This window comes from Biomphalaria glabrata, chromosome 5 (assembly GCF_947242115.1).
Source record: "Biomphalaria glabrata chromosome 5, xgBioGlab47.1, whole genome shotgun sequence".
NCBI lineage: Eukaryota > Metazoa > Mollusca > Gastropoda > Planorbidae > Biomphalaria > Biomphalaria glabrata.
In genome coordinates this window covers 16852141-16869144 of record NC_074715.1, presented here as the reverse complement: position 1 = coordinate 16869144, position 17004 = coordinate 16852141, and the positions used below count along the sequence as shown (strand labels likewise).

General features: G+C 33.1%; 2 protein-coding genes across 5 annotated transcripts in view; one reads left to right on the top strand and one right to left on the bottom strand.

Moving 5' to 3' along the window:
* LOC106064370 (tyrosine-protein kinase SRK2-like) overlaps nt 1–8533 on the top strand; it is a 29149-nt gene extending 20616 nt beyond the window's left edge. For all 4 annotated transcript variants that reach the window (XM_056028388.1, XM_056028387.1, XM_056028389.1 and 1 more), the window contains exons 7-12: nt 180–326; nt 750–871; nt 1300–1437; nt 2315–2471; nt 2624–2755; nt 4209–8533. In XM_056028388.1, coding sequence (XP_055884363.1) covers nt 180–326; nt 750–871; nt 1300–1437; nt 2315–2471; nt 2624–2755; nt 4209–4429 — 917 coding nt within the window. In that variant the 3' untranslated portion in view covers nt 4430–8533. The remainder of the gene's footprint in view (nt 1–179; nt 327–749; nt 872–1299; nt 1438–2314; nt 2472–2623; nt 2756–4208) is intronic.
* Nucleotides 8534–9158: 625 nt separating this feature from the next.
* Nucleotides 9159–15886, bottom strand: LOC106064329 (uncharacterized). The gene is made up of 4 exons (XM_013222840.2): nt 15060–15886; nt 12615–12726; nt 12230–12416; nt 9159–10741 (listed from the first exon to the last, which is right to left on the bottom strand). Exons 1-4 carry the CDS (start codon nt 15454–15456, stop codon nt 10445–10447), a joined length of 993 nt encoding a protein of 330 aa, XP_013078294.2. The 5' UTR covers nt 15457–15886; the 3' UTR covers nt 9159–10444.
* Nucleotides 15887–17004: the final 1118 nt, after the last annotated feature.

Below are 17004 nucleotides of genomic sequence, written 5' to 3'. Positions count from 1 at the left end.
AACCTTCTCAGAAAAAGTGTAAGCTGAAATGCTGTCTACTTATTGAAAGAGATTATAAGCCCAACAAAGGCTCAAAAACGTTACATATTTTAAAAATCTATGTCATATATATATTTCTTGTAAGAGGAATCTAATTTAATATAATGCATTAAATAAAAGTTTATGTTTTCCATGTTCAGAAAATTCTGATGGTCTGTGTTGTCGGTTAGCATTAGCTTGTCCTCGAATCAGACCAGTTGTTCACTTTAGAGATCTAGAGCTTCCTAGAGACGCAGTGAAATTAACACACAAACTAGGAGCTGGTTGCTTTGGAGAAGTCTGGAAAGGTCAGTTAAGTTTTAGTTACCAAGCTTATTTTTGTTATTACAAACTTGACTTGACATAGTATTCTCCCCTGACATTGATGCCTCTGTTGTATTCCTATTGGCTAATACATTGTAGATCTATTTGTTGACTTTTTTTTTCATGTCTAGTTTATGCATTGTTTTTTGGAGGCCAATAGTTTCTGCACTTTCTTAATGCCATTTCTAAAATAATCTTGACAAAATAAGGAAACATCTGTATTTTAAGATAAATAAATTGATCCAGCAATCTGTTATTCAAACTTTTTTAGACATTACATGTTCAATATATGTTGACAGCACATAGCATCCTAAAAAGTAATACTTTTTTTTCAATTATGTGATTTTAATATATATGTGAAAACAATATTGAATCATGTGCTCTGACCTTTGAACTTATCTTGTAAGGTACCATGAGGAAAGTTGTGGATGTTGCTGTGAAAACTTTGAAACCAGGAACTATGTCTGCTGAGGCTTTTCTCAATGAGGCCAAAATTATGCACAAATTGACCCACTCTAAACTTGTACAGGTTTGATCTATTTTTTTAATTAAAATTCTATTTTACATAACATGAAACATACTGAAATAACTTTTTGACGGGCAACTCAACGCCAATGGAAATGGAAAAAACACAAGTTAAATAATGAACTCACAAAACAGGGTGAACATTGACAGCCATCAATCAAGACATCCCTAACCCTAACCCTCTTTATCAACAATATATTCATCTTGTTCTCTGGCGCACACCGCAAGATCCACTGCAGGACAGGGTTATTACAATATAATCAGTGTCATTTCTTAGAGTAGTCTAAAAATACTGAAATACAAAATATCCCTGACATATTAGTTCAAAGATTAATCAACACTTATTTAATCACATTTCATTCTCTGTTATTTTGTTTTTCATTGAGTTGTGGACAAAGTGATAATGATTGTTTTTTTCTTTCTGTTCTTCAGCTGCTGGCTGTTGTATCAGCCACAGAACCTTTTTATATAATAACAGAGCTTATGGTTAATGGAGCTTTGCTTGATTTTCTTCGCTCGGACCAGGGAAAGAAGCTCAAGTTTACAACACTTATAGAAATGAATTCACAGGTAGAAATTAGATTCACTTTTATAATAGTGTTTAATTTCTTACATCTGTTTTGTTTATTTCTCACTTGGGCTCAGAGTGAATTTAGGTGAAAAACATGGACAACAAATTAATAATAAATAAAGAAATAGAGAAATAGTACTTGAGTATTGTTGTTTTCCCCTCATGATTTTTAACAATTCTTTCTTACTCTGTCAGATTTTAGGGGGCTCAGTGGTAGAGCACATGGCCACTGAACTGTGGGTCCCAGTTTCAAATCCTGGTGAAGACTGGGATTTTAAATTTCTGGATCTTTAGGGCGCCTCTTCCACCCAACTCTAATGGGTACCTGACTTTGTTTGGGAAAAGTAAAGGTGGTTGGTCATTATGCTGACCACATGATACCATCGTTAATCGTGGGCCACAGAAACAGATGGCCTTTACATCATATGCCCTATAGATCACAAGGTTTGAAAGAAGAACTGTCAGACTGTATCAGTGATATTCGTTAAGTAGGAAATTTGAAAAACATCAAGATGTCTGTGTAGTCTGTGAGAACTTATCTTTTTGTTATGACTGTTCTCTTTGGTGGAAGTTGTTGTGTTTAACTGAAAAAAAAATCCTTGTAATCACAACTAACTTCCAATAAGATCAAGATAACAGTCTTAGTCTCTTAAAGATTAAAGAATTTATTGTTAGATGAATAAATATATATCACTTTGTTTCTCTATTTATCTCCAATCTTCACAATTCAGACTTATATAACAGATTTTTGGATGCTATTAAACTGACACATTTTGAAATCCACCTAACTCCTTGAGGGGAATAAAGAACATAACATTATTTACTGCCTACCCTTGAAGAGGCACTTACATTTTAAAATTGTGTTTTCTTTGCCAGATAGCTGAAGGTATGACATATTTAGAGAGTGTCAACTTTGTGCACAGAGACTTGAGGGCTGCCAACATCCTTGTTGGAGAACACTATGATGTCAAAGTGGCAGACTTTGGCCTAGCTCGTATTTTAGAAGCTGATGATATCTATGAGGCTAATGAAAGTAAGTCACATAGATACGTTATTAGCCAGAACCATTTATTTCAATTTTAGTATTAAAGTTTACAGTATCTAGAAATTTAACTACATAAGAAAATCATTTTAAAAAAGAATGCTATAAGAAATATTATTAAATCATTGTAATATTCTTTTTAGATGCAAAGTTTCCTATTAAATGGACAGCTCCAGAGGCAGCCCTAGAGAGAAAATTTAGTATTAAGTCAGATGTATGGTCTTTTGGTGTACTTATGTATGAAATTATTACATATGGCAAAGTTCCATATCCAGGTTTGTAAAAAAAAATTTTTTTTTGCTGCCTCTTTATTTTATATTTCATCTGCCAGGTTTTTTTTTTTTCTTTTGAAAAGAACTCTATTTCCAAAGTGGTTTTTTTTGCTAAATAAATAATATTATAATTAAAAGCTTAACTACTTTTTTTCCTCAAAAAAAGTGTACAAAAAATAGTAAATAACTCATGTCAGATAAATTTGATATGATAGTATCAAACTCTTAGCTGTATATTTCAGGTGGAAGTCTGTATGAAAATTAAATAATTTAAAAATTTTTACATTTTGTTAATGGATTAATATAACAGTTAAAAAGTAAAATCGAAATCTAATAAAGTCTTATTATTGTGTTAAATAAAAGGTAGAGGGAATTTCAGGTGACAGGATGAGGAAAAAAAAATGTTCCAACAGTTTCTATTGTCTAGTCAGCACAATCCTGTAATCCTAATGCTAGAAGAATAACATTGAGCTGGCTAGATAATTCTCTGCACAAAGTATTAACATCACAACCTGCATAAAGACCCTTTATCCTCAAATGTTTTTGCTTTGGTTAAACTCAACATCATCATCTTGTGGCCACCTATCGAGAGTGGCAGAACCGATGGGAGGCTGAGACTCACAGTAAACTCAGGCAGATTGTGGCGGATGTCAGGTGGCGGCCCACATCTAAGGGTCTGACAAGGCGTGGTAGCACAACCATGTCCAGACTTAGGATTGGCCACACCTACATCACGCACTCTTTTGTACTGAAGAGAGAGGAGCCCCCACTTTGCGAGTACTGTGACTCTCGCCTCACCGTGGAACATATCCTCGTTGATTGCCCCAGATACCAGGATGTCAGGGCGAAATATTTTAGACCCACTAATCTAAAAACACTATTTAATAATGTCGACCCTGGGAAGGTACTGGGCTTTATTCGGGAAGTGGGGCTATCTACGAAGATCTGATTTCTGAATTTGTGAACATGCACTATTTACATTAGATTTTTACCAAATATTTAAATTTTTACTACCTTTACTATTTTAACTGTGAATAGACCCTGATTTTAATTATATGACTGTATAGAATCTGGCCCTTGTTGTTTAGAGAGAGAGTGGTCCTTGAGGGACTGCAGGCACGACATGGCCTAAATTGTGCCGATGTGCCTCAAATCAAAATCAAATCAAATCATCATCTTGTGACTTTTATAGACATTATTGTATCAGATTTCCATTATTAAACTCCAAACACTTTAAGGATGGCTGCCTGGTCATGCTGTTTGCACGCTGGACTGTTGTTCAGATTTATCAATGGTCCCGGGTTCAAACCCTGCCTGCTCCCATCCCCCATCATCCTGCGGGAGGTTTGGACTAGGAAGTAATTATCTTCAATTCTGAAGGAACATTCGAAACATGTAAAACATTTTACAAGTAAACAGTATAAAAGTGAAATGTGCTGATTACTTTCTCCCCCAGGTATGGCAGGCTCAGAAGTGTTACAGATGGTGGAAAAAGGCAGACGAATGAGCAAACCAACCAATGGTCCAATAGAGGTGCCAGACTCTTACTTCAATATGATGATGAAGTGTTGGCACAGGCAGCCAGAGGAGAGGCCGACCTTTGAAAGTCTTCACAACTTTTTCGATGACTATTTTGTCAATGTGGAGCCCAGCTACAGAGACATGGATGAACTTTAACTGTGTGCCAAGTGCACCAGCTGGTGTGAGCATAGCTTGTCTCCATTCCTTTTCCCACGAGTTTAGCAGCATGTGAGTTTTGAATGTTACAGCTGCATTGTTATGACATTATTGATGTTTCACTACACCTATCTCTAAAGATAATTATATTGTTTATTATGAGTTCAGCATTATTTGGTTTCATACATGAAAGTCTCTCATCCTGGTCCATTTATGACCCAAAAAAAAAAAATTACACATTTATTTAATGTCTTCACTTTGAATGTGGAAGTTGAAAATGTTTGTTATTGAAAAGTAGCTCATGTAACATGTAGTTGAACTCAATAGTCTAGTGAAACTAAGCTGCTTAATTGGCAACCTTATATATATATAATTTGTATTACTGACTTAGCAATAAGGCAGCTTAGTTAAACCATCACTAATGAGTTTGAAGCAATATAGCAGCTTAGTTTAACTAGCACTATTGAGTTCAAAGCAATATAGCAGCTTAGTTAAGCATTATTGAGTTAAAGCAATATAGCAGCTTAGTTTAATTTGCACTATTGAGTTAAACTGGAAGATACTTAAGTTGCTAATAAATGCCTCTTAAATGTCTGTATTCTGTGACAAGCACTAAAGCATAGACTATGCTTGTGGAATTGAGTTTTGTGTATTCCATTAAATAAACTTGGCTGAAGAAATATATTGCATTCAATAAATGTCCACTTTGAATTGGCTATAAATACAACTAATGTTCAGTTCTATTGAGACATGTTTAGCGGTGGTGAAATAACATTAGATACATGATGTGATGTCCCTAAGGTTAAGATTGGGCATGTTGTATTCTGGTGACTTGTGGGGGAAATTATTTATGATTGAGATGATGTGTTTGGCCTTTTCATTTTTTAGATCATGAATTCTTTTACCTTGATGGTTTTTTATAAAGCCTTTTATGGAATAAGTTTGTTTATGTTTGAACAAATATTTGTAAAAATCTATTGTTTTTAAAGATTTTAGTGTTTTAGGATTTCATGTTACTGCTGAGGCAAAGGAAAATCTTTGTTGAATTTTGGTTATACAACTGGATATGTAATGAGGGTTTCAAACTGATATGCTGTACATGGTAAATGGTTCTCTCCAGTTCTAGCAAAGCACTGACAATAGATATTGCTATGTAGAAGGCAAAGGCTCCCAAGTTGATGATTCACAACTTCAAGGGTCACAACTCTAACAATGCCGCATCTTTCTTTACTTTGACCATTACTAAAAAATGAAACCTCTGGTTGGAACCACTGCAACAGGTTCCATAAAAGAAGTCACTCTTTGTCTTGACAATAATATTGTTCACAATTTCTGTATCAAATTTTGTTCATAATGTAAAATAATGTGTATTGCTATCACTGTGTATATTTTAAAGCTACCAGTGTAGTAGAATTAGAAAATCTTTGAAGATGGTATAAGCTATATAAATGTCAACCATTTGATTCTGTCTTGTTGATCTAAGAAATGCATTCCCTTTTTCTTTAACAGCACAAAACAAATAGATCAGTTTACTTATAAAATGCAAAATATTTTTTTTTTCTTTAAGTAGGTCTGTGTCTGTTGAAACTATTTACTCATCTGCATTTATATACTTTCTTTACCACACTCTTTCAACAACAAAAAATGGCAGGCTTAAAGCTGATGCACTTTTTCTTAGTTACTGTCTGGTCTAAACAAGAACAATTTTGACTTATTAATGTTTGAGTGCAAGGGTCATTGTGCACAATTCATAGTTGGACTTTTTAAGTGTACACTTTTTTCTTTGTTACAAGTGCCCACCCTACCTTGATGCCTATGCTAAACTTAACATTCCCAAGATGGTCCAAACCTTTGAACCACTTATGGTCAATTTGTTGTATTTTACATTTGTTGAAACTTGAACACTTTGTCTTAAGTGACCTTATTCTGTTTTATATACATTAATATGCTCTATAGATTTGCACACAGTTTCTTGCTTGCAAGACATGTGCACTTTTTGTATGTTTTCTTAGGGCTTGATCAGATGATGATCTGGTACATGCAACTGTCTATAGCTATAGTTTTGAAAGTATATATACAGCAAATTGGTCATATTTTTATTTGTATGTGCTAAAAATTTATAGATAATAGGCTAAAAGCTTGAGTGTAGTACATGTTTAAAACATGATTGAGGAGTACATCAATAATTCTTACATCCTATTTTTATGTATAGTCTTGTATACAATACTATGTGCCTATGTTTCTTGTTATTGTTGTTTTTTTAATGGAAATTATGTTGTTGAACATTGTTGGATGTAGATATATTGTTTTAAATCTATTATGTTTATTTTGGTACTTTTAAAAAATCCCTTCATTCCTTCATTGTATGTTATTAGTTCTGTGCTTTAGACATAGGTGTTCACACTAACTAATGTGTTTTGGTATTGTTCAATTTCACCAGGTGATCTGATAACAAACATTTTAGAAAATGTTTCCTGCATCTGAGCACTTGCATAAATATCAATGTATTGTAGAACACAGCATAATGTCACAAGTGCTAATGACAATCTGAATTCATTTCACAAGACAACAAAAGACATGTTGCATCATTGTTTATGTTTCTATCCTTTAAGTCTCTGTGAGAGAATTGACAATGAATGACAGTGTATAAATATGAAATCTGTATTTAGGTTGTTTTTATATAGAATTGAATCTTTAAAAAAAAAATGAATTCTTCAAGTCTCTAATCCTGGTCCTTACTTCTAACTTCTCAAATTTGGCTCTTGCAATCAACAAAAATTTCTTTCTTATAGTTTGTTAGCTGTTGAGTCTATGAGAGTGAGGTCATAGTGCTATAAGAACAACAAAAAATTTCATTCTGTTTTAACTGACACAATCTATAGATATTTTCTTGCTATTTTTCCTTCATCACTATTTACATTAAAAACAAAGAGGTCAAGTTTCTAAGTGCCTGGCATCCAAACTAAGGGATCTTGAGCTTGAATCCAGCAGAATTAATTTCAATTTAGGAACTGGATGTGTGACCTAGTGGCTTAAATCTCTTGGATACGGGGCTGGAGTTGTGTTTTGCGAGCGTCAAAACCTTCTCCCAGAAACTCCCATCCCTCACTGGTCCACAAAAGAGATTAGACCATAGCGCAATGAGCATGTTTATAAGCAAGAAAGTATCTCTCTATAAAAAGCGATCAAAAAGTCCATACAGCCCTGAATATGTTTGGGCAAGTAAAAATGGTTGATGTATGACATCTGTCAAACATTGGCATTGGAAAAAAAGAATCAAGGAACTGAATGTATTAGCATTCCCTTACTTGTACTATTCATAGTTCATTTCTGTGCACAGCATTTTTGTTTGTTTCATGTTAACTTCATTACTATTCACATCAAATTGTCTCTAGTTGTTTTTCAAATGGTTTCATTCTCCTAATGTTCACTATGGATCCTAGAAGCAGTATGGCTCCCACACACACTATATATATAAATATATATAAATATCCATGGTCAGTTTAGCATTTTAACTAAAAGCACAGTTCTTTTGGATAGAAACTATTTTCAAGTGGTACATTTGTATAGTTATATTTTGAAGTTAGTTTAAAGATAGTCAATATTTATTGCTACACACTATTTTTAAAGTGTTTTCTTTTTAAATTGTCATGCAAAGTAATTTCTTTGGTATTTTTATTGGCCTTTTTTTCTTTTGAACACATTTCTATTCATTTAGATAAAGATTTGATCACTCACCAAATATGTCTGATTAGCATTAGGCTATTTTTAGAAGATGTTTAAAAAAAAAATTGTTGTTTTGTTATTTTAAAGGTAATTGGTTTAATTGAATAATTTATTGAATACATCGTAAACCCACTTCAATATATATATATTTAAAATCTATTAGCTACTTTTAAAGTTGTTACTTGATCACATTGGGTGAATGTTAGCTCAACATTTGATTTGTTATTTCTTTTTAAATGATTTTGCTTTGGAAAACTTGTATCCTCAATTCAGAGTTGGCAAGTTCACTAAATATGTACATATTTTTTGCTATATATATATATTGTCTTATCCATTCCAAACACACATTGAACAAATAAATTTGGCTACTACTTTCAATTGTTGCCTTTGTTATATAGTAATGAATAGATGAGACCAGCAGTCAGTGAGGCTACTGATGTAAAGCTCACTTTTATCTATTATCTATGCTTAATGAGGGTGACATGTTGCTAGCACAGCAGCTTACTTATATCAAGTATACATTAGAGTTAGAGCAATTTAAAATACAGAATTGAACATTTATCCTTTACTAGCATTCAAACTAAGTCTCTCATTTCATAAATTCATTACTTTACCCCTCAACTTCCAAACCTGCATCAGCCTACTATTGGATTTGGATAGTATGTGCTATCATTTAGTGACACATTTTTCATGCATTTATTTATCTACCTAAGCTAGTTTTGATGGTCAGAAATGAGTATGTTAATTGAAACACCCCCAGACAGTTGTTTCCTTGCTACTAGATATTTATTGCTAACATTAATTCAGGTATCTTTGTGAGAGGTGCTGATTATACAATAACTCCAGCTATAACCTGATGGGTAGTTATCTCAGCTAATTGAAGGTATGTTTATTTTTATTATGAGATATATTTTGTTCAAACAAATCCCTATGCCAGTCTTACTGCATTGAAAGAAAGGCTCACAACTTTATTTTGTAATCAGGACTAAAAGAAACATACAACAGAACTCCAAACGTTTTATTGATTGTAAAAAGCAAGTCTAAGATATTGCTGCACTAGTGAATGTAAAGTGTTTTCACTAACACAAAGAACAATGTAGAAACATACAAGTGTAATTGAGCAGAAAAAAGAAATCTTTTGCTTGTGAGTTTATAAAAACACATGGATACTAATCACAGTCTTGTAATACTGAATTGTTTTTATGTACAAACATTTGCAACAACAGCTGTGCATCAAATACTGGCAATATGTTACATGTCAATTTTTAGTTTTTCTAAGACATTACACATAACAATTTTCATGTTATGACTATACATTCATAGGATAAATTACAATTAGTGAAATAACTATAATATTGAAACAAGAGTCTAATGACTTATCAATATTTACCATAATAGTTGTGATAAGTGATGCACCAACATTTGGACATAGTTGTGGCCTTACCAAATTATGCAAAATGATATCTAGTATATTTTAATATATATCAAGTATATTATAATTGAACCATATTGGTTTCTCATTTACAAAGAGTACCTGCAAGGCATGGATTTTACTTGCGTCTAGCAACCTTGTTTTACATAATAATAATAAGTGTAGAGAAACCCCAAATACTTTGTGTTAAATACTGCTAATGATTGCATAACACTAAATTTGAACAGAATGAATTTGTTACCCAGTGGAGACAAATCTATCAATGCTGCTCATTTACATTTGGTAAGAATGTTATGTCTGTCAGATAAATATTAGAATTAGCAGCATGAATAGTTTTTAAAATTATTTTTCTGACCTATGTTCTTACATAACACTAATTTGCCCTAAATAGGTTAATACAAATATTTAAAGTGCATGACCTATTGCATAATTCTTGTTCATTTATAAGCTATAAAGACAAAAACATAAGGCAGAATACAATATAGAAAGTATGGTGGGATTAAAAAAAATATGTACAAATTTAACAATAGTAACTCTTAATTATCTTTTAAGTTAAATTAAAAATCTGAATCTTCAATTCTTATAAATATTGATGCATTTGTGTATTTTTCTACATTTTGAATTTACCTATTGCAATTTACAAGTCATGTATATAATAATAATCTTCAAAAAGAGAAATTTTAATTTCGTTCCTAATTGCATGACATCTACGCATTATGTTACCAATTTCAGTTACTGAGCTTAAACTTTTCCAATATCTAAAGTATAATAGAGACACAATAATACTTAATAATACATGATAGCTACTTTGAACTGATAGCTACTTCTAATAAATACTGGTGAGAAATGACTTTAAATCAATGTTCCACTGGAACATCGTCCGGATCTGTGTTAGTTATAATGCCCGTTGCCTCCAGACCCTCTTCAAGTGCTTTCTGCTTCCTCTTCCGAACTTCTATTGCTCTTCTTTCCCTTTCTTTGATTTTCTCTTTGATTTCATTGAGTTTTTTCTCACGGTTGTCTGCTACTGTGTCCATCTTCTGCGTCTGCAGCTCCTCTTTTTCTTTCTTATACTGTTCAAAGTTGTCAAGTGCTGCCAAAGCATCTGATTTTTCTAATGTCTTTATTCTGTTAATTTTTTCTTCTTCTCGATTCTGAAATTTAAAAAAAATTTATTAAAATTACTTTATTTTAATGTATTTTATTTTAAGAAATAATATTTAATTATTAACTGTCATTCTTTAAAAGATTATTTCATTTTATTTTTCATTGAAGCTCGATTCAGCTGTGAATACTAATGAAATTGGTTATTAGTTATTTAGAGTTTGATTGTATTCTATGGAACTATAACTGGCTGAATATCTTTCCTTATAGACAACAGACATTCTTTCAAAAGAGATGATATTTATGTACGATTAGTATCTATGTGTCAATCTAGTGGTGCTTGTTAATTGGAGACATAAACTTTGCTAAATCATTAGTTTTTCTGGCTGATTCAGGCAACCTGTCCATGCTCTTTTGGCACTAGGGAAAAAAAATGATCACTAGCTTGAGTCAGAGTGTATGTAATAAGAAATGGGTTTTACTAAGTAATTTATTAGGTTTTTTATTTATTTTTTTATTTGTAAGTTATGGTTCAGTATTTTATGTATTATTGCTACTTTACTTTTAAGTCTTTTGTCCTGAAATGTCTCTAAATTTAGAATATTGGAGGGGGGGGGGAATATGAAATCTTACAGTCCCCTATCTGGAGGTAGACACATACTTCATTACACAATGAGAAAAGAAATAATGGCATTCAAGTTTACCCATTTTCAAGGCTATGAAGGAATGTGTTTTTCTATTGGTCTCATTCTATATCCATTACCATTCAGAGGCAGCCATTCATCATAAGCACATACAAGATCATTATTACCTAACATTACAACTGCTCAATCAATTAACCAACTTTTTGGCTTTAATTATTCACACTGTGAATCCCTATAATTAGCGATAAATTATTCTGAACTTTCTGGATGAGGTGTTCTTGAAGCTAGCTTAGTTGTCATGGTGTTACTTATTCATCAGCAAGGGAGACAAATGGGAGCTTTAATCAATACAGGGTATTCTTTGGTCCAGAGTTACTCCAGTGTTGAAAGTAGATCTCAAACTTATTGACTATTACATGATTACATCTGACATGTAGCTTGATCGTTCAAGGACATAGCTTAAATATATTTGATAACCAGCACATAAGTAAAAAGATAGTTCCCTTTTAGATCTTCCAATCCATAAGCTAGATTATGTAAAAAAATCACTTTCTAGGGCCGTCAATCAAGGAGAGGGTCATGTGACCATCACAACGACCAACCAAATTTACTTTTCCCAACTAATGTTGGGTGGACTCGGCATTATGATAATTCAGATATAACAGTTTTCACCTGTATTCAAACCCGAGACCCCTTTTTTCATAAGTCAAGCATTTTACCAGAAAGCCATCATGCTAGCGCATAGAATGCTAACTTAAATTCATGAATTTTTTTTCCTTAGACAAATTTTATGGTCCTAATAATCATAAGTTGTTATTATTTCAGATATTAACAAAAAAGAAGTTTAACTTAACAAAGGTTAACAGATATTGAATATTAAAATTAATTACTCACTTTTCTTCTTCTCTCTGCCCTTTCTAATTTTTCTTTAATCTCCTCCTCTGTCAAAACTCTTTTTTTCTTTCTTCTCCTTTCTAGTTTTTCTAGCTGCCGAGGTGGAGGCCGAGGAAGCCCAGGAAAATCAAAGGAGTCTTTAGTCACAATATCAAAGCTGACACCACCAGAGGACTCGGTTGCTGGTCTATAATGAAATGTTCAAGCATATGGTATACATAGATCTAGAATAACAGGAATTTCTTTTTAATATAGAAAATCTTTAATTGAATTATTGACCAAAAAATTGAAGTTACAAAAAAACACACACACACAAAAAAACTACAACTAACAAACAACAACAAAAATAAAAAAAGATTACTGGTGAAAATATCATAAAACTTACTTAGCAATGAGTCCCTCTTTAAGAAGTGACTGTAAAATTGTTTCCTCATCTTGTCGAACTTGTTGTTTGCCACCGAGTCGTGTGGGGAGCGGTACACCGGTGATACCTAGCTCTAAAAATAAAAGTTTATTATAAGAATAAAGAAACATAGGATAATTATAACGTCCCACAAATTTGGTAGGCCTACCTGTTATATAATGCATATTGTTATTGTTGCATTCATAAGCTCATTGTTCATTTCTGGTTGACACAATGCTAGAAAATTTGCTAAAAGGAAACACGACTCCCTGTTACTTCCCTTGACAATAATTTTGTCTAGTAACAAGTATCTTCAAAGCCTGTGAGAAAGGGGCGTAATGGCTTTAAGCATTGCGGCAAAAGCCAGGTGGGCACAACACCCAAATGAACCAGTAATACACGTAATGTTTATTTTATATATCTACGGTACAAATAATTTAGTTGAAATTGAAAAGACTGGTTTTAAAAGTACGATAGGTCTTGAGAACGACAGTGCTGATGCACGCGGGGCTTACTGCCCTGGACGGGAACAGGGAAATCCAGATATCTGGACCGTGATAAAGTCTCAGTACAAGCTTTGTGCATGGAGGCTTACAAATGGTTGAAATTCAACAAAATATCCAAAAACATTGCACCCTACTATCAAGTATCAACACTGCTTTCGTGCAAAGAACTAATAAATAAATAAATATTTTTGTTAATATGAAACATCCGGTAATCGTAAGGCCTGTATTACTTTCATAAAGTTGTATAAGCATGAAGTGTCTTAACGAAATTCTATCGCTTGTAAGTCGTAACTGAATTGAATTGAGTGTAAGGACTCTATTACTTTTAAAAGTGGTACAAATTTAAATAGCATAATGTCTTTTTTTTTTAATGTACATATACAAATACATATAGGATGAAAGTTTGTATCGTTTTGTCACACGCAAACTTGTCTTGTAAGTGTTTAGCATAGTTGCTAGTGGGAATATAATTTACCCAAAGTTGAGTGGAAGTCTCGCTGGCCATATAAAAGTCTTTGGCTACTGAACTAAAAAGTAACCTTTATACTAGCACATTTTTTTTGTTCTTATCAGTTATCAGGAACTGCTTGCTGAACCCCGTTTTGAATAAGTTAAGTTATTCAAGATTTCTATTGTAGGTCTACATTATCTTACAATATTGTATTCAAGTTTTGTATTGTAGGTCTACATTATCTTACAATATTGTATTCAAGTTTTCTATTGTATGTCTACATTTCGAGTTCGTGTCTCGTTTGTTCTAGATCTTAAGAATTGTTCTTTTATCTCTTAGTATAGGGCCTCTTGGTTTCTCAAACTTTTGCTTGTGACCCCCCCCCCCCCCCATAATATCTAGGCCTATATACCCAGTTTTTTGCCCTAAGTATTTTCCTGCTTTCTTCGCTTCTGAAATTCATTCTCCTAGAGTCTAAATAATGTCTAAATACTAACCTATTTTTATCTCTTCTTTGTCTAAAAATTGTCTCCCGATAAAAGAGTGCAGGTCAAATAAATTAAAAAAGAGTGTGGGACGGACCGATACTAGAGTGTGAGAGTCATTGGAAGCTAGATGTAAAGCATATGCACTTTTAAAATAGGCTTGATCTTCATGTTTAGCAAGATGTTTTGTAGCGGCCGTGCTCTGATTACGCAAAATACACTAACATAACGATGGTACGTAGGGCCTATTACGTAGGCTACATACGTCAATTAGGAGAAATCATGCCGTTCTGACGTAGGCCTAAGATAGACTTATGATGTCATGTCGTCGGTAACTAGATAGGTTCGAAGTTGTGACATTTTAAAAGAAGCTGCTTCAATTTGGAATAGTCTAAAACTAACATCTAACACTACATTAGTAACCCTAAACATCTAACACTACATTAATAAGCATAGACATCTAACACTACATTAGTAACCCTAAACTTCTAACACTACATTAGTAACCCTAAACTTCTAACACTACATTAGTAACCCTAAACTTCTAACACTACATTAGTAACCCTAAACTTCTAACACTACATTAGTAAGACTAAACATCTAATAACAATATTGGGGAAGTAAAATTGTAGAGCCCCCCCCCCACTTAAAAAAAACTAAAATTATAGGCCTACTATTATTTCACACTTTCTTCATGTATGGAAGGTGGAAGCTGGTGAAAGGTGGAAGGGGGTCAAAAACAAGTAAAAAAAAAAAAAAGAATCATTTATTTCAAGCTAAAATTTTGTCCATAGAAGTATGACTGGGCTGGATTGTCTTAGGGTTTAATCTCCATATTAACCCATTTTTATCTATTTATTTTTCAATGAAAATAAAACATGAATGTTTAGTTTTCTATATTATTTAAACATAAAGTAAGATTCTAAAATATTTTTATAATTCTTGTTTTCCATTTAACAAAAAAAAATCCACAAAAGTTGCTCACCCAAGTTGCCCCTTTCAACAAAACATCTTTCCACTTTGTTCACTTCGTCTTGCGGAGAGTACTCAGTGATAATATTTTCTCCCAGGTCTTGCCCATACGTGTAATCCTCCCCTGCCAGGCCGAGCCCTGAGTCGGCTGATGCTTTTGATGTGGCAGAAAGACCTCTCTCCCCGTCCGGTAGCCTGGCACCCGATAAACTCTGTGTTTTTTTACCTCGATGCAGACGTGACTTTTTCTCTTTCAAGACTTTGTTACCCTCGGAGTCTAGCTCGTACTCTACCGAGAATATGTCACTTTTTGAGTCTGTTTTAGAAATCTTTCCTGGTGATCTCTGGGTATTTGATTTGTCCAAACTAATGGGTTGGACTCTAATAGTCCTAGACTGTTTACATCCCATTTCGAGGTCTATATAATTATAAAAAAATAAATTTCCCTGAACAAAATAAAAACTCCAAGAATGATATAAAGTCGAAAAAAAAAAAACCAAAACTTCACGAGTAGCCTACACAAATCTATCCTAGTTCTTGGCTTATAATGTTGTCCTAAATTAAAGTTGCGTTTTCTCACAAGACATAATGATAAATGAAGTAGGCCTATAGGCCTACTATAGTCATAGTATAGTCGTCTATAGGCATAGGCCTATTCTACATCTAGTAGAGTTAAATAAACTAATTTTCTATTAACTCTGGAATGAAAAAATAAAAGAATAAATTAAATCACGTATTATAATCTAGTAGAACTATATCTAATCCGTTTCATTGTTCAAATAACGTGTGAGACTAACAGAAATAAAAATGCAACTGTCTGCTACACAGACTGTTATGACCTCGTAACTAGGCAACAAGCATTCTTATATCAGAGTCAGAGACAGAGGTTCTCTGTAAAGTAACAACCCTACCCTTGTGAGTTTTTATATTTTCTTATTAAACGTCGACTTGTGCTTTTATTGGATCTAGATCTAAAATCGAAACTGGGCTATGATTTTTAAAAATGATTTTAAAACTAAGCCCAACGAGACTCTGAGAGTTTTAGATTGAGATTGATTTATAATTTACCGAGGACGGACGTAGAGATTTAGATCTCAATTTGGGTTTTAAAAAAACTAGGAATCTTATATACATATAAACTAGAGCAGGGGTGGGCAGCCTGTTTCTATCGAGGGCTGCAAAACGAAAATTGGAAATAGGAGGCCGTATATATATATATATATATATATATATATATATATATATATATATATATATATATATATATATATATATATATATATATATATATATATATATATATATATATATATATACTATATAGGCATACTTTCACTAAACATTCTTGATCTATCAGTTAATGATTAATTCAAGGCTCAATAAGCTTATTTATTATTTTATGTTAGCATATTTAATTTCCCCCCTCCTTATCTGTGAATACTGAGGGATTTGTTTCCCTTGTTGGTTTCAAAAAAAAAAAAAGTTAATTACGGTTACATGTTGTTGTTTTTTAATTGATTCATGTCTTGTCTATGCCAAAAAGTAATTTCGCGAAGTTTCAACTTGATCCGAGAATAACGTGTGGTCTTTAAAAAGAATTTGATTATTATTATGTTAGAAACGAACGAGTATGCTATTCATTCTCTGGCGCTGCCAGGGTCGAGTTTAAAGAGAAACAAAACTCATTGTAGTCAGTTTCCACTGATGGATTTTCTGGTGATGTGGCAGGTCTGCAGCAGTACCGCCCTCTGACAGGCAACGAGAATTTTCCTAGGAATGTTAAGGTCATCTAAGGTATATGTGAGTCAGGGGCGTAGCTAGGAATTTTCCATCGTTTGGGGGCCCCGGGGGGCTTTTACTCTTTGGGTGCTCCTGCACTTTGCGTAATATTTAATTTTTAATGTAAAAAACACTCATATGGGGGGGGGGATTTTCAAATTCTCCCCCTTTCCTCCCCC